At 40.8% G+C, this 18404-nt stretch overlaps 2 protein-coding genes across 6 annotated transcripts in view; one reads left to right on the forward strand and one right to left on the reverse strand.

Annotated features, from left to right (window-relative positions):
- Positions 1 to 9078, forward strand: part of ptprz1a (protein tyrosine phosphatase receptor type Z1a) — a 109233-nt gene extending 100155 nt beyond the window's left edge. For all 5 annotated transcript variants that reach the window (XM_007541662.2, XM_007541663.2, XM_007541664.2 and 2 more), the window contains 10 exons: positions 1857 to 2020; positions 2097 to 2232; positions 2575 to 2721; positions 3990 to 4083; positions 4218 to 4291; positions 4755 to 4871; positions 5758 to 5913; positions 6152 to 6294; positions 6381 to 6516; positions 8324 to 9078. In XM_007541662.2, coding sequence (XP_007541724.1) covers positions 1857 to 2020; positions 2097 to 2232; positions 2575 to 2721; positions 3990 to 4083; positions 4218 to 4291; positions 4755 to 4871; positions 5758 to 5913; positions 6152 to 6294; positions 6381 to 6516; positions 8324 to 8443 — 1287 coding nt within the window. In that variant the 3' untranslated portion in view covers positions 8444 to 9078. The remainder of the gene's footprint in view (positions 1 to 1856; positions 2021 to 2096; positions 2233 to 2574; positions 2722 to 3989; positions 4084 to 4217; positions 4292 to 4754; positions 4872 to 5757; positions 5914 to 6151; positions 6295 to 6380; positions 6517 to 8323) is intronic.
- Positions 9079 to 10771: 1693 nt separating this feature from the next.
- Positions 10772 to 18404, reverse strand: part of aass (aminoadipate-semialdehyde synthase) — a 35329-nt gene continuing 27696 nt past the window's right edge. Inside the window, exons 16-22 of the mRNA XM_007541665.2 lie at positions 18083 to 18223; positions 17815 to 17982; positions 16730 to 16825; positions 16091 to 16206; positions 13326 to 13414; positions 13071 to 13247; positions 10772 to 12074 (exon numbers count right to left, since the gene is read on the reverse strand). Of these exons, the coding sequence (XP_007541727.1) occupies positions 11956 to 12074; positions 13071 to 13247; positions 13326 to 13414; positions 16091 to 16206; positions 16730 to 16825; positions 17815 to 17982; positions 18083 to 18223 (906 nt within the window). The 3' untranslated portion in view covers positions 10772 to 11955. The remainder of the gene's footprint in view (positions 12075 to 13070; positions 13248 to 13325; positions 13415 to 16090; positions 16207 to 16729; positions 16826 to 17814; positions 17983 to 18082; positions 18224 to 18404) is intronic.

Raw genomic sequence — 18404 nt, forward strand, 5'->3', positions numbered from 1 at the left:
TGGCTTGGTTTTGTTAGACAACATTTTGGCAGTAAACATAATAAATTGAACTTAACTTCATTATTTTATTACTATAAACATGTTTAAAGATATTTTATAGGCTCCAGTGATCTTTATTTAATAGTACATGGACAGGAAGTAGGGAGGAGAGAGAATGGCCAGAGGCCGGGAATCGAACCCAGGACTGCTGTGTGGAGGACTCAGTGCCCACTGAGCCACCCAGCACACCACAGCTACGATTAAACTGGAATGTCTGTAACTGACTTTAAATCTCTTCATATAAATGGACTGAACTGACTGGATCTGTTTATTTTATCATTCAGATTTATTGTGAATGATGCTCTGCAAAAACTGAATTCAATTTATCAGAGTTCTAGCTGAGCAGTCTGCCATTTTCTGTCCTTCATATATTTGTTACTTTCTCCAATAAACTCTTTACTCATTCGTGTTTCTTCTTTCAAGTACACTGTTCTTCTGAAGAATGTCGGCAGCAACCGTTTTACTCAGATCTTCTAGGAATGCTTTTTAACGTGTGTACATCTCATTCCCTGCTCTTTAAATAAGGGCCACCAGAATAAACAACCTCACTGCAAGCATGTGAATACAATTAATATATGTCAAATAATCAGCAGCATGGTGATTCGGTTTTGTTGGTTTTCTATACCTTGTTAAACTTAATTATAGATTATTTACCATGTAGCAAAATAATTTGACCCGTAACGACTGATTGATGTGGTTAGTGATATTGCACTGCCTTTAATTTGAACAAAACTTTTTCTACTTTACAGTGTATTTACATATTCATTAAAACAACAGTATGTCATTTTTCCATTGGATTTGTCCAGAAATTCTTCTTCAGTGCTGCAAGTTCCCTCTGATGACTTTTTGCACACCTTTATCATCACACTGGAGGATATTTATCCTCCACTCTAATCACCAGTAATCAAAGGCCAAACTTCATCCATCCGTTTTCCGTACACCTTTGTCCCTTGTGGGGTCAGGAGGGTTGTTGGTGTCCATCTCCAACGAACATTTCAGGGGAGAGGCGGGGTCACCCTGGACAGGTCGCCAGTCTGTCACAGGGCAACACAGAAACAGGCAGGACACACAACCATGCACACACACCAACACACCTAGGGAGAATTTGGAGGGACCAATTTACCTGACAGTCATGTTTTTAGACTGTGGGAGGAAACCGGAGTACCCAGAGAGAACCCAGCATGCACAGGGAGAACATGCAAACTCCATGCAGAAAGACTCGGGCCAGGAATCAAACCCAGAACCTTCTTGCTGCAAGGCAACACTACCACTGCACCACTGTGCAGCCCAAGGCCAAACTTTTCAAACTAATTTGAATAATGGACTGAAGTTAATGTACTGATTGGTAACTAGGATCAGTTGGAATGTAGGTATGATTGAGTTGGAGTGATTTTTTTGTAAACTGCCTTGATTTCTACAGACAAGTGCTGTTGAAATAAACTGAATAGAATACAATTGAAAATGAACAATGCTGAGATGGACTGCTTCACGAAAGCCAGCAAATAGCAATATGCCAAGGTATTTCAGTTTCCAATATGTACAAAAAAATACTCACCAAAGATATTTCATATTTTTTGCTTAATGAGTAAAAGAAGGAATTGTTTGATGTTTAAATGCAATTTCCATTTGCAATTTTCATTTCCAGAGAAAACAACAAAGATTAGACATCAAAATGCAAACATATCTTGTTAAAAAACTGAACATGTCATGCAGTTGTCCTAATGTTTTACAACTTAAGGTGCCAGAAGTTTTCTACCTTTGAAAGAATATTGTTATTTTTGAAGTTAATGAGTTCATCCTGTATCTTCCTCCTGCAGAGCTCAAAGAAGGGATGGAGCAACGAGCGAACAGTGGAACAGTTCCAGTTCACCCAGTGGTCTGACATGGGTGTCCCAGAGTTGTCTCTGCCGCTTCTCAGCTTCATTCGCAAGTCATCCAGAGCCAACACAGACAACATGGGCCCAGTGGTGGTGCACTGCAGGTCACATGAGGCTTCCTTGTCGTCTTCACCTGATCTGATGCTGGAAGTGTCTCTGACTGCTTGTTTTGCTGTGCAGTGCTGGGGTTGGCCGGACGGGCACGTACATTGTCCTGGACAGCATGCTGAAACGGATAACACACGAAGGAACCGTCGACATTCCTGGCTTCTTGAAGCACATCCGGACACAAAGAAACTTCCTGGTTCAGACTGAGGTCAGAGTTCAACTTGCTACTTAAACACATGCAGGATTTCATATTGATAATGCAACAGAGATGAGTACGGTAAAGTATGTGTCTCCTCTGTGCAGAAATAAAGCATTTTTTTTCTTTCTGAAATCATTTATATCAGTCAATTTCACAACATGTCATCCAAAAGTCATTTCAGTATAAAAACTACTGAAATTACTTACACAGATTTTTTGATTTTTTATTTCTGCACTCGTCTCCATTCAATACAATAAAAGTAGCAAGGTTGTCTGTTAGGTTTGCTTTAAAAAATACACAAGTAGAGGTTTTATTATAAACTGTAACAATATACTGTTCCTCCCTCTACAGGAACAGTATATTTTTATCCATGATGCTTTGGTAGAGGCCATCTTATGTGGGAACACTGAAGTACTGGCAGCCCACCTTCACAGTTATGTGGATGAGCTGCTGACTCCAGGACCATCTGGGAGGACTCGCCTGGACAAACAGTTTAAGGTGAGCTGACACATTCATGCAAAATTAATGGAGATTAGGGTGATGGTAGAAGGTCTTCCAAAGTCAGAGACTTGGAGGTCATCATCAAAAATAAATCTTCAAAATACCAGAGAAAACATGCAAAAACCTGCTCAGCAGTTATAACAAGGGTTTGATAGATTTTGATATCAGTGACAAATTTTTTAATCATTACTGATGAGGATCATAAGAATGATTCTCTTTCTATGTACCTTTTAAAGGTTTTATTGGCTCTAGTGGCCTTTAGTTGACAGTGAATTGACAGGAGAGACGGTAATGAGAGAAGGGAGAAGACATGTGGCAAAGGTCACCAGGCCAGGAATCGAACCTGCGACGGCCACGTCGAGGACTAAGACCTGCTCCGTTGAGGCAAATCCACACATTGATTTATTCTAAGCATCTGTTCAGTGCTTGGTTCGATTCAGAGTTACCTGGGGACATCATAATGTAGAGCTGTGTATGATCTGCATAGTTAAAGTAACTAATCTTTTGGAACCCTAAATCAGCTGATTTATCAATCTTATCAATCTACCTTGACCTGACCTACTGACCTCTGTTGCTCTGCTGTGAAAGGCTTGACTGACAGACTCACCCACCAGGTCACGTCTGCATGTTTGTAGTTTATAATACTAGTTGTTGACAACTCAGTGACTTTCTTGCTATACTTAACATTTCAGCCAAAAAAGTCTTTATCAGCCAAAATCAAAATCAGCATGTCAGACTTTTTAAAGATCTGTACTGGGTGGTCGGTGCACCGCTACTACTGTTATAACTTGAGCTAGATGGAGCAGACAAGTAATGAATAACTGCTGTCCAAGGACTGAACCTGCATGTGACTTCTGTCCACTTTGAAGAAACCATATCTACTGAAAGAAAGACATCCCTGATCTTGAAGTAAAATTCTAACCAGTTAAGTACTGGACCAGAGTCCTACCCAACTCTCCAGTCACTTTAATAACAAACAGTGTCAAATGCTGTGCTGAGGAAGTCCAACAGAACCAGCACTATTGGCTGTCAATGGGGAGTTGATGAGGGAGGGGTCAGGATAGACAAACTAATTGTGCTCAGATTCATGTGTCCTCATGCTTTCAAACATGCATTTCTTCTGTGCAAATGTACTCTTGTGGATTTAAATACTCCTTATTTTGATAAGAAATCTGCACAAGTCTTTGTATATCAGGCTCCATTTTTTGATTATCATTAGTTAGGACAGCAGAACCTAAAGGTTAGCCGTTTTCTGTTCTCCACAGCTGGTGTGTCACAATGAAGTGAACCAGAGTGATTTCTCCATCGCTCTGCAGGACAACAACTCCAGCAAGAACAGGGACTGCTCTGTGATACCTGGTGAGACTGCCTCATGCTAACGCCATGAACTGCTGGAACACCACATCAGTCTCAGTCACACATTTAAATCTTTCCACTTCAGCTCCTGTTCACATGATCCACAGAGTAATTAACCTCATCTCTTCTCTCTGTAGCTGAGAGGTCACGGGTGCGTCTGTCTACAACAGCTGGAGAGACGGCCGACTACATCAATGCCTCATTCATCACTGTAAGACCAGCAAATCTCTGTTGTTACTAAATCTTAGCCAGAATCATATGAGAGGATGAAGATGTGTTTCATGACGGTTCCCATAGCAACTGAATCTCTCTTTTCATTAACACACAGGCGAAGGAGCCTGTTGACGGCTTCGTTACTGTTCTTTAAAGTCAGCCTTCAATGTTTGTGCATCAGTGTGTAATGGCCTGGACCGATTGCTGTTACATTAGCATAAATGTTTCATCAGCATATTCCTCCTAATGAATCAAGCTATAAAAACTTTTCCTCTCTATGAGAAACTGCAGATGAAAGCAGTGGTTAGGTTGTTTTTTATCCTCAGGGAAGCACAGGGCCTTCATGCTTCACAGGTTTATTTGTTCTGTGATGTCATTGAGGGATCAAATGGTCTTCCAGTAATTTCTTGAACTATTTGGAGCTTTGATCTCCTGTATAAAGGTATGGCTTTGTTTTGCAGGGCTATAGACTAAACAGAGAGTTCATCATTACCCAGAATCCCCTGCCTGGCACCATAAAGGACTTTTGGAGAATGATATGGGATCACAATACCCAGGTCATCATCTCACTGCCTGGGGTAAGCAAAATCGATTCATTTCAAATGATATTTGAAATGAATCGATTGAAATTAATTTCAAACGATTCATTTCAAACGTGGAGCCCACACTGAAAGGTTTCAGCTGTGGGCTCCAGGACACAACACTTCCCTTCATTTTATCAGAAAAATAACAATTTTTGGTACAACTTCATTGTCATATTTGACACAGTATTCTATACCCCTCCCATTTATTTCAACTCAGACTGAGACTTTCTGGACCAGGTAGCACATTGTTATTGTCTAGCTTCCTGTTCTGAGCTAGTCAGAGTGACACCTGCTGGGGTCTTCTGCTCCTGCAGCCCACCTGCTTCAAGGTTCCACTTTCTGTACATTAAGAGTTCATTCACAGCGTCCTTCATCCATTGGTTGGAACCAGCTTCTGTTGTCTTTATATCTTTGTAAACCAGCCTGGCCATTATACTCTGACCTCAGCAGGACATTTCTTCCCACATAGATGCCACTCCCAGGATATTTTCTCTTTTTCAGATGAACAACAGGTACTGACAGCCGGAACCTGCTGGGTCAAAGTGGCTTAGATCCCACGTTGTCCTCATTCTGATGCTCACTTTGAACTTAACCAATCTTCAACTCAGTGCTGAGTTGAAGATTCAACACTGGTTGATTCACTACTTATGTCCACAACTGAACAGCTGATCCTAGCTTTGAGTGTACATGACAATAATTGATCTCTTACTTTTTGTTGTCTGATAATGTACAGTCATTTTCATGCAAAGAACTGTTAAAGATTGTTCCCATCTCCAGGAGAGCCACGCCCTCCCTCCTCCCTCCTCTGCTCTGGGATATTTCCTGGAGCAAAGCTCAGCTGTCAGTTAGCATTAGCCTTTCCCTGTCTTTCTGTCAACAGACTGCAGAGGAGGCGGAGCTCTGTGCCCTGTGTCCTGGCAATGATCAATCCATCAGCTTCAACATGTTCACTGTGACCCAAAGGAGTGAGGCCCACATCTGTCTGTCCAATGAGGACATGCTGGTGGTCCGGGAATACACCCTGTCTGCTGCAAAGGTTAGCCTAGCTTCTTTTGCACCATGACGTTCTTAATAATAGCAGACAGTGTGTGTTGCAAACAAGTGTTATATAAGCCACTAAAACATCTGAGGCTTCCTAATTTCACTTCAGCACATAAATAAACTATTATTGTGATCTTACAACACAAAAGTATCACTGAAGCTGTTCTTACAACTCAAAGACTTTGTGTGCAGAAGGCATCTGGTTGGTATGTCAACTCTTCTCTTCTGGACAGGATGACTTTGTTCTTGAGGTGAAGCATTTCCTCGCCCCCTGCTGGCCGAACCCTGACAGCCCCATCAGCAACACCTTTGAGCTCATCAGCCTGGTGAATGAAGAGAGGGCGAGCAGAGACTGTCCCACCGTGGTCCATGATGAGTAAGACCCTGTCCAGCCCGTTAGCATACTTTTTGGATGTTCTTTTTCCAAAAGGTTTTACCAGTCCTGTTTTTTTTCTCCTGCAGTGTGGGCGGAGTCACGGCAGGAACATTCTGTGCTCTGTCGTCCCTAAAGCAGCAGCTGGAGGCTGAAGGTTCGGCTGATGTGTTCCAAGCAGCCAGACTGACAAACCTTTTGAGACCAGGAGTCTTCAGTGATGTTGTAAGTCTCACAGCCAGTTTATTACAGATCTGTTTGTTGCACTTTTTAGTCCAACATTTGAGTTGAGGATAAATGCAGTTCAACACATTTGCAAACACATCTTAATACATTTAATTGGAATGTTGATGATGAATTATTGTTTTTTACAGCAAATGAAAATTACAAATTTAGTCTCTCAGAAAATTACAGTATTACACCAGACCAATAAAAAGGAATGTGAGCTTAATGAACAGTATGTCCATGTACTGCACAGTGTCTGCACTCAGCTTCTGGCCGGACTCGTTTTGCATAAATTATTTCATTCAAAAGGACAGAGGAGACCAGCCTGTGGTTCTGACGAGGTTGCTTCGGTAGTTTAATCTTCCTCCTGACCCAAGGATTCTGTACTGGTCAAGGCCAGGCCAATTTGTTGGTGTTACCATGGTAATTGAAGCAGATGTTATCCTTATTGGCAGTGAGGACAGGTACCAAAATAAAATCGTCATCTCCATACAGCTGGTCAGGTGAGGGAAGCATTAAGTGCTCTAGGATTTCCTGGTAGATGGTTGCATTGACTGTGGACTTCAGAAAACCCAGTGGACCAGAACCAGTACATGACATGGCACCCAGATCACCAGTGGCTTCTGTTCCTCTCCACTCTTCCTCCAAACTCTAGGATCTTGATGTGCAACTGCAATTCAAATGTGTTAACTGAAAAGGATCGTGACAGTTCTAGCTCATGTTGGGTGTTTGGTGGCGTTTGATGCTCCAGCATCAGTTCACACCGTCTAAATTTAAACCAAACACATTTGTTCTCAATTTAATTACATTTCAAGTCAGTGTATTTGTATAACACCAACAGAATAATAAGAAGTTCTGGACATGTTTTTCCAAAGAACTAAAACAAAAAGGAAAATTCAATCCAGTCATACAAACAGATTCTAAGTCAAGTACATAACCTCCCATCTGATCCTGGTTATCAAGCAATGCATCAAGTTCAATTTATCATTCATGTCAGTTTAAAAGTTTCTATCTAAGGAAATCCAGCAGATTGCATTTAGTCATTGACTTACAGCATTCACTCCACCTGGACAAACAGTGACAGCGCAAAGGAAAAGTCTGCTTTAACAGGAAGAGACATTCAGCAGAACAGAACCAGAACCAGAACTAGAACCTGGCTCAGTGCCATCTGGGGGCTAAAGAAGTCAAAATTTTGCTGTTGTTAGGGCACAGATTTCAATCAACTGTTACTTCCCACACAATATTCCATTTCTAGAAACTTGGATACAGCATTCCGAGTCGCTGGCTTCTTCAGCAATATCTTTTTCAGTTCGGTTCAGTTTGATTGAGAAATGCCTTATTAACCCAACAGGAATATTAAATGTTGACTGATACCATATGGTTTTCTTCAAAGAAGCTTATTTTACAGAGGATTTCAGTGACTCTCCTCGACAACTGTCAAGTCAGCAGTCTGACCCATGGCATCAGACCATTCCTGTAATTGTGTCTGCTGTAATAATATTCAAATTTTATAAAAATGTTTTTACTTTCAGCTGCTGTAATCCAGAATCATCAATACTAACAGAAATAAACACCTGAAAGGAACTTTTCAATGATATTCTGATTCACTGATGAAAATCTTTCAGTTCATCTGTATAACAGCCTATTAAAGCCCCCTGACCGAAAAGCTGGCTAAACCTCGGATTGAGTCTGTTACTGTGAACCAAATAAAGTAAAATTTAGCTCCGAGTCGATGCTACCTGGGTTTATCTTACATGTGTGTTAAGCAAAAAAGCAGCAAGAAACTGAGTGGAGTGTGTTTTTGCAGGAGCACTACCAGTTCCTGTACAAAGCCATGCTGAGCATCATCGGAACACAGGAAGCAGAGAAAACCGTCCTGTTCTCTGACAATGGAACCACCACTGACAGCCTTGAATCTCTTGTGTAAAAAGTCCTGATAGAATAAGTTGTTCTTTATGTTCTTCAAGCACCAATAGAATCTCTTGACAGAATTTATTCAGGCAGATTCTTAACAGCTTTGCTGAATTTGGACTCTTTCTGCTTTTATATTGTGTGCCTTTTGTTTTCCTTCTGTTGTAGTTCAAACTTTGTTACTTTTTATACATTAACTGTCCAAGGTTTTAATGTACCAACCTGAAAATTTGTACTAAACTCTTTCTAAACATTGTATTTATTGGCACTGTGCCTAAAGAGGGAAGCTGCAACTTTTCACATCAAATGTTTTCCATGGCTCTGCCACTGGAATCTATTCTGTGAATACCACTGCAACAGTAGCTACAGTGTGCTAAACAAGATGAGGATGTGGAATAATAAAACGTTCGAATGTAAATAATATGGTAATCACTTTGATGGACCAAATTTCTATTTATACTTCTAGATTCTATATTTTTAGTGCAAATAAATGCTTTGATTCTGTTTAGCTGAAGATGATTAATAATTTTATACTCAGTTTTGTGACAAACTAAATGTGTTGCATGTGATTACTGCCTACGTAGATCTTTAGTTGGATGTGAAACACTGCTGGAGTCTTACATTGGGAATTAAAGGGATAAAGTGAAAGAACTGCAAACTAAAAATCTGTTGGTTCATTAAAGTGTTGCTATGTAAGCTTGCAAGCTGCAATTACTGAAAGAAGATAGTTTCTATTAAAACCATTTGTGTGTGTGCGTGTATAAACATGCATCTATAACACAAAGTTACCAGAAGGTATCCCTAGTGCTTCACCGTTTCCACACGTCATGTTGCCATCATGTCTAAAAGTAGGACCCAAATGCAGACAATTGGAGAGTAAAGGAAAATGCAACCAGAAATTCTAACACATTGTGTCAAAAACCACTGAAAACAAGTTCAAAAAGCAGTAACAGAAGATTCTTATCTAATATTCAATGGCAACTTGTTCCACAAATGAACAGAAGAGAGTCACTCTTGGAGCTTCAGCTGGTTTTGGTGAAACATTGAACTGGAGCAAGTCGGAGAGGTAAGGAGGAGCCAGACCATTAGGGCATTTAAAGGCCAAGAGTAGGATTTTAAAATCTATTTTTTGTTGCTCTGGAAACCAATGAAAGGATGACACACAGGTGAGAAAAGTTTGTTCAGCTGATCATCTCCCACACTGCTTAGACAGGTGGACTGGTTTCTTTACAGTAAAACTTATTTTAAAACAAAAACCAAAAGTTCTTTATAAGTTTGGGTCAAGTGAGGAGGCGGCCATCTTTCCATCAGTGATCCATCAGGAGCCACTCATCAAATCTTTGAAATCTTTAAAGATCTGTCTTCAGATATTTCCTGTCTCCCCACTTCATGTTTCAACCCGTCTTGTTTTGTGAAGGGAGGGGGCGTGGGGCAGGATATCCCAATTTGAATTTCTGTTGAAAACAGAGTCTGGTTCAACCTGTGGATTATACAAATTCCCTTTATGAAGTTATTTATTATCCCTGCACCATTTCTTACGAGTTAATCCAGGCTAAGACTCTGTAAGAAATGCGTCTTTTCAGGTCAGAAAATAGGTCAAGAGCCCAGAAATTGTCCTGACCTGCTGCCAGATCCGCAACTTCATTTACATTTTTGACTTTTAATAATTACATCCCCAATTATCCTCTGCTTGGTGGCCCAGTTTGCTTGGCTGCCTCCAAATCAAGCAGAAGTAAAAACACCAGTCACCAATTTTTTTTTTCTTTTTTTCCTGAGTGAGAACTCAGCTGGAGATCAAGGAGCTGACGGGACTCTGCAGCAGCTCCATTTACTGGTTCTGGGCTAAAACAGATCATGATCAATGAACATCAGTCTACACAGTGAATGATTTTCATATGATTATGTCTACCATCATGCCTATGGTCAGATTTGTTGGTCTAGAAATGCCAAGATTGCTTTCATAAGGATGAAATAAAACTTCCTCAAAAGTTAACAGTGTTCACTGAATATCATTGTTCCTCAGTGAACAGTGAATAATCTGTCAGATAAACACCAACAGATCCAGAGTTGATCTGTCAGAAAATTGTGATTTTACACAACTTAGAAATTGAAGCGTCCTGTCCTGTCAAATAAAACAAGTTCAGTCAGACAGGAGTGTTTAAAATCTAGACTTGTGAATAAACCAAAAAGTTCCTGGGTCCAGGAGGTAGACGCCACCACACATATAAAGTTATTTTTCTGACAGATTATGAACAAACTTTGGCTGTAAACGGCAAAATATGCATTTTCCACAATAACTCATAAATGATTCTAAATTATTTAGATAAATATTGAAACTGTATGCTCTACTTTAATGCTCTATTTATTTTCAGAAATCAGAAGACTTTACAGGAGTTTAATTATGTAACCGTTTCATTTCTGTCAAAAAGGAAAAACAAACAAAACCCCACAACAGAAGTACTTCAGATAATTGTGACCTCAAACATTTAGAAAAAGAATTTTAACAAGCAGTTCATGTTGGAGTTTTATGGAACTGATCTCTCCAGAAATAAAACTGAATTACATTCTAAAGCCTCTCAGTCCTTCTGATGTCTACACATTACAGACATTTGTTTAAGATGACATGGAGTCATCTATATCTATAAATATATATCTCTGCTATATGCAAAATATGTTCTTTTCACTATTTGAAGAGAATGAGAACCTGTGTTCGATGGATGAAACTAGTCTAGTTTTAGTCAGTAAATATCAGATCAGCATGCTACCAGCGTAGCTTGTTTTCTACTAGTAATGCAACAGTCAAACATTTCTACTTAATGTCACTAAAAGCATACAAATAGATGTAAACATTTGTATCCAGAATCATTTTGCTGATGAAGCTAAAGTACTACAAAGTCATAAGAGAAAGAAAGAAAACATTTCTAAGGCTTTGCCGTTTGACAGACATCTATGTGAAACTGCTCCAGAACTGTTGGTGCACTTTCTAAAAACATCAGCTGGGAGCTCCAGTCAGGCTGGATGAGGTCCAACTTCAGTTTGGAGAACATTTCTTACAACATGAAGACAACACTGACATCTGTTTAAGAGGATTTCTTCTTCTGGTTTTACTCATGTTGTCTGACCTAATTATTTTCCTCTGATACCGATGGACAAGTTAGGCAAAACATTTGAATTATTGAATGTATTCTAAATTTCTGACCCGAGACTGCAAATTTTGAGCATGAATTTCATTTAAACTATTTTAACTAATTATTCTATGGATTTCCAAATTTGTTGATTTTTGACTCAAATATCTATTCTGCCAACTGCTGCTTTCACATTTTTATTAACACTTAAAGTTTTATTTGACAAGCGAGTAGGTCTAACAAAAACATTTCTCAAAAAAATAAAATAAAACAATCAGACAAAAGCAGACAGATGAGTTTTATAGTGTTAAAGGAACCCGTGTAAAGTTATCAAAAGCTGATTTTATCCACTTTCAAAGTTCTTTGGATTTCTGCAGGTTCTCTAACATCTGCAGACTATGTTCTACTCCTGCAGGATGCTCTTGGATATGATGTGCAGTCCTTCCTCCTTGAGCCGAGCCAACGCCAGCCCATAGATGTCATTGGTCATTGGGACCAGCAGACCTTTTCTACTGATTTCCCCTACAGAGAGAAAAAAAGTGTTTGGTTCTGTTGAATCAGTGTGGCTCATGAGAAAAACCAACAGCAGCAGCAGTCGTTTCTGGCAAATGAAAACATTTCCATTCACTTCACAGACAGCTTTGTGTGACTACTGATGTAGCACTAGTTTATCATTTGAACTTAGCGACAATGGATGTTGTGCAGTTGGAAGGATTTTTCCTCTTCGTTTTTTTAGTTTAGACAGTTATAATGTGTAGCCATGGCAACAAGGCTAATTAGCTTCTCAAAAGCTCAAATAGTACTTAAGCTACATCACAATTGTCAGAGGAGTTGAAACAAAAACTTCATGGATACAAAACAGGATCGCGAGAGGAGGAAGTTAAAACCAGCTCTACTCCAACATCTCTGTCAGGTTTTCTAAGATTCAACCTGATAGCGATTTAAAGAGGAATAGCAAAAGAAAAAGAGGATTAGCACAGCAAGCCAACCACAGGTTGTGACTATCAAGGCATTTTGCTGTGAATATTGTCTTTGACTGAAGATTTTTGCTGTAATACAGGCAACAGAGGCCTCTTCAAATTTGTTGCAAGACTAACTGCTGCTGGAAATCCTTCCTGGCCACAGCATCAGCATCCACAATGACTCTTTCAAGATAGTTTGATGATTTCAGTTACAACAAAATTTTTAATTTCCGTTTGCAATAAAGGATTTATGAACTGAACTGAATTAGACTGCACCGGCCAGAAATTACTTCTGACCTGATTGAAATTTTATAAATCAGTCGTTATAACTGAGAAGAATGGAGAGATAATGGTAGGCTGACTAAGAGTCTCAGAATCGTCACATTCCAGTAAAAAGGGTCAAACTGGAACAATTGGGGATCTATTCAGATATTGATTCATACATTACAACTACCTTATTGTTTTTGAGGCCTCAAAACAGGCCTAACAACTAGAAAATCTTTGTTTGGAGCGTCTGTATTACTAATGTGCTAACTTATAGAGAGGCATCACTAACCATCGAGAACCATGCGGGCAGCAATGGCTGCTGGGTATCCTACAGTCTTGGCCATGGCAGAGAAACCGTTCAGTTCCCCATAGACCACCAGGCTGATCTGTCGCATCTCCAGCTCTCCGGTTGGATGTCGAATTCCCACGTCGTTCCTCATGATGATCAAGTCCCGCTCACCTTTAGCTAGATCCAGAAGAGAAGGATCATAGTTCCATGCCTGACTGTGTTACTCTGGTCAGCACCAACAATCAGCCCACTCACCAAAAGAGAGCTTGGCCTCCAGGTGCTTTGCGAGTGAAGCCAGAATGGTGTCAGCATGAGGCACAGCGTCGTCGCTCAGCATCCCCAGCCTGCAGCCACACACAAACAGCATGGATTCCTCCTCAACTTATTTTCACTTTACACTAAAGGCTCTAAATATCTGCTGCACAACTGCTGGAGCCACTCATCCTTGGACTGAGGTACAAGGATATGCAGTTGATTTTTCTGGCTTCTTTGGTGCTGAATTAAATAAATGGAGTCATTGAATTTAAGCTGTTGATCATTGAGTTTTTCCCCCTTCAACAGCAATAATGGAATAATTCCAACGGTTCTTTTCCTTTCAGAGGAACGCAGTGCTCAGTGCCTGCATGCCCCTCATCTCTTCATCCCTGGCAGCAGGCGACCTTGGCTTGAAGAAGGTTGTATAGCTACACCACTTCAGGTGTCCTCGTCAGAGCGGGGGCTCAAAGTGGGCTCCTCTGTTGCTAAGCAGAGAAGCCACAGTAAGAGCAGCTTGATGTGCAGCATCTGCTCCCAGCCAGATCAGTCGCAGCTCAGCAGAGCTTGTGTCACTTTCATGCCAGAACAGGAAACAAAATGTTTATCAATATTTGCATTTATACTCAAGGCAGTTCATTATTCTTAATGCAACAGATACATTGCATTAAGAGTTAAGACATTGCATTGTCTTAATGAGTAATTTTAAATAATTCATATTGACCAAGGTACAGTAATTGTGATTCTAATGTTTTCCATAACTGTATGCATATCTGTATAAACTGAAGAAAAGTCATAATCAAGTAAAAATAATGTAACAAAATTCTTGTTATGAATATTCATTAGAACTTTCTATTGCACTATGAACAATCTCACTCCATTCCCACATGCGTTCACTAGGCAGCACATTGGGCGAATCTTCCAAATCACCTTCAGTCCATGTCAATAAGGGTCATTACAGTGGATGCATGTCAAGTCCTATAAGTTTGGCAGAAATCTGACAAGAATTCAGTGTGATTTTGCTGTCAGACAAGTTTAAATCTGCATGACTCAAAAAGTAAAAGGAAGACATCCAGGAGCAAAACAGGTTACTTCATATTCAAAGGGGGCAGTGATAAGATGATGTCCCCAATTGACCATGCAAATATTAAAACTGATGCACTGTTATGACACACCAAGAGTTTCATGTATCAAACCTTAATGTTTTATGGCAAATAGTAAGATTTTGAGGCTTGGCCACACCCACATGCTTTGATGCAGCAAAAACCTTTTGATAACTTTCAATCTTCAATGCCTTAAGATTGAGCTAGAAATTTTGAAGCCAGCATGACAAAAGCTGTAGGAGGATTTTGCTCAGACACAATTTCTGTTAGACAAACAGGCGGCTTTGATCCAAAACGGTTGACTTTCTGTGGGGTTTAGCCCATGGGTCCAAGAAAGTTTTTGTAGGTTCTGAGAAGATACACATGTGTACCAAACTTCATAATTGCCAGTCAAAGCATGGTTTGGAGCTGATTTTAAGGAGGCTGTGGAAGAATTTGGCCACGCATTCCTGTTGGGGGGACGGCTTGACATTCGACTTTGCCACAGCGCAACACTGTCAGTGCTGGAAGCCACAAACATGTCTTCTGTCAGTGGGCACACTGTTATCTTGATTAGGTCACAGGGGTCAGATGTCGACCTTTCGAAATAAAAAATTACGCTACCTGTTGTCAGGAAGCGTTGCTTAAGTGATATCATGATTTCACTATGGAGTATTTTAGGAGACTGGATGTGGATCAATCCCTTAAGGTTTGGTGTCTAAGTGAGTTTTGGTGTTTTAGATATAAGATGTTTGTGTCTCATGATGAGATGTGAGACTTTGAGGACTGGCCACACTCCTTCAACATACTTGAAAGCTCACTGTTTTGATCAGTTTTTAAGCCCTCATGCCTTATGAGCAAACTGACCAAGTTTGAAACCGATCGACTGAAGTCTCTAGAAGTTTGTTCAAATGCCCAGACTATAAATGGCCAGAATGGGGTAAAAATTGGAATTTAAATCCCAGATTATTGACTTCCTGTTTGGTGTAGAGGATGGGTCTTGGCCTTATCATAAAGCAGAGGTTCCCAAACTGTGGGGCGCGCCATGCCATTGCAGAGGGAGCGCGGGAAGCGGTATGGATGAATGAGAAAAAAAAAAAGAAAAAAAAAACGAACGCTGTGCGCGCTGGAGGGGAAAGGGGGGGTGTTTGAGTGAATGGAAGAGTCTAACAGGGATTCTCTAAGAATTCCCCCCCGCTAACATACATCATTCGACCAGAGAGCCAGAGTCTAACTCTCCCCACTTGTAAAACCATAGGGGGGCCCAGGAGAAAAAGGTTGGGAACCACTGTCATAAAGTAAGGTCAATGGGAAATATGTTTTGAAAAGTTGGGGGGAGGGGGGACCTGTTGAGTAGTTTTGGTGCTACTTTTATGAAAACCTTAAAATATGTAAATTTGTGAAAAGTTTGGTGATTCTGAATATGTTTTGGCCTCCAAACAGTCAATTTATTTTCTCACAAAATGATAATAAACATTTGAATTACAATAGGCCTTCATAGCCCAAATGAATATGACATTCATACCAGTGATGAAGTTCTGAACTGAGTGGAGCATTAGCTTCACTTGTTTCCATGTGAAGCAACGTTCTATCATCTAGGTTAGATCATGTTTTCTGGGTGATCAACTGGACTGGCCTGTTTACTGGTCAGTGAGTGTGTGTGGAGCTGTTATGTTGGTGTCGCACCATCTCAAGGTGTCCATTCTGAACTGGTCCTCTCCAACCTGCTTATAGACTGCTTCCTCAAAAGCTTCTGGGGACATGGAGGAGGACAAGCCCATCTGATGACAGAGGAGTTCTTTCTGCACACAAGAAAGGAAATGAACAAGCAGTAAAATGTTTATTTATTTTCTTCAGCACTTGAACAATTTTAAACTTATAGTACACATAATTTTCTGTCTGTGGAGTTTGTCTCTGTGCTCCTCTTCAGTTCATCAATGGTCTCTTAACTCTTTTTACCCAGCCTCCATGCCTACATTTCTAAGTGTGCTAATTTATTTTACCTCTTTCATTTTTCATCTCATCTCAAAAGAAAAGACTGGAGTGTTTTCAGGCAGATTAGTGGCAGGATGAAAAATCTATCAACCACTTGATGACTGGTAAACATCCTGAAAATATCGAACTCTCACAAGCATAAAAGCTAACACTATTTGCCTTTAAGTCATGAGTATGAGAAGCCTCTGTTCACTGCAGCCTTGATACTGATAAACAAGTGTTGGCAGCAGTAGACTTCTGTCATTTGATGAGATAGAAAACATTAATTAAACTAAAACGGAGCACAGAGCAGAGAACTGCTTATGAACCATTTGCTGGAGCGATTCATACCCAGGAGATGGTAGACGTAGGGTGCAGGAGGACAGGATTGGGGTCAGTGTTGATCAGTCCCAGCTTAACAAAGCCGCCCATGGCTTTGGAGAAGCCCTATGAACACAACAGAAACTTGATGAGAGACAAACACTGACAGGAGTCAAAACCAACCAGAAACAGCCAGAGGACCATCTCCATCAGCGCTGAACCTACAGGCTGTTTTTAGTAATTTTATGAGTATAAGGCCTAAAAAAGGACATTACTCACCTGTTAAACACAGACAGGAAGTCCAGGAAATGCCAAGAAAGAAACTAAGAAGTACTTACCGAAAACAAAATGTGTTGACAAAACACCATTTACATCCTAATGTAAATTTCTCTTCATATTTATACAACGGTCATCCTGAAATTCACCAACAACTGAAACCAGAAGTTTACATACAGATGTTATAGTGGATTTAAATAGTTTGTAATAGTTTTTGTAAACTCCTGATTTTACGTCCCTACAGTACAGACAGGCTCATCTGTTCAAATAAAGGCAGGCATGGCCGGAATGGGAATGTCCAACTGTCATAACAATGAGGCAACTTCTGGGTCCAAACAGAGAAGCATGGAGGTGGCAGCATCATGCTACGGGGCTGTTTTGCTGCAGGAGGAACTGGTGCACTTCAAAAAAATAGATGGCATTATGAGGAAAGAACCGACTCAGTCCCACGGTTCTGTCCTCAGACCTCACCTTGATTGACATTCTCATTTTTACTCAGTGTTGTACCGAGAAGTGGCTAATATGATTAGCTCAGCAGAAAGGCATTTCACCTGGTGTATGCTAATTGGTGCTGCTGCAAGTCTGAAGGGGCTGAGTGGGGGAGTCATGGGTAGGGGCTGCTCGACTGGAGACTCCAGCTCCAAGGAGGAGCTGCATGGAAAAAGTAACTCTCTGTATGAGCAAGCATTTAGGATTGCACACACAGATGGTTGGCATGGAGATTAATGGATTTCTCAAACATGCATGAAAGAATCAAAACAACATCAAAACTTCAGACTGAAAATCTGTGTGCTCTCAAATTATGGCAGAGAAATTTGCACATAGTGTAGCCACTGTACCTTGAAGCGCAGGGTTCCCCTGATGAGTGTGTGTGCCGTCTGGATGCCATACTGCTCGGCGTACTTGGTGCTGTCGCGGTTCGGAAATCCCTCCAGGCTGAAACCTGGGAAGAAATCCATCGCTGTGGCTGAATCCATCAGAGTCCCACCTGCAGGGATGCTCACCACCTTGAACACACGAGTCTCATCAGACTTCTCCTTTAGACAAACTGCAGATTCTGCAGAGAAAAGATTAAATACTGTTTATGTCCCTCTGAGGCTTCCATACCTCGCCATCTCTGAGAAAGACAGCTGGGTTCATTGTGTTTAGGAGGACACCGTAAGGACTCCAGCTGAACTTGTAGCGAAGAGGATTATCTGAACACTCCGGAGCAGGAAGCCCACCACAGAACGAGCTGTAGGACTCCACCTAGACAGCAGTGATTCATTTGAGGCTGTTACAGCCTATAGCCCATAGCTATAGGCTGTAATATAGCCTATAGCCTATAGCTATGGGCTATGGGCTACATAGCCCATAGCCAACAGCCCATAGCCCATAGCCTACAGCCCATAGCCTACAGCCTACAGCCCATAGCCTACAGCCTACAGCC

The sequence above is a fragment of the Poecilia formosa genome, unplaced genomic scaffold (genome assembly GCF_000485575.1).
Source record: "Poecilia formosa unplaced genomic scaffold, Poecilia_formosa-5.1.2 Scaffold622, whole genome shotgun sequence".
NCBI classification, from domain to species: Eukaryota; Metazoa; Chordata; class Actinopteri; order Cyprinodontiformes; family Poeciliidae; genus Poecilia; species Poecilia formosa.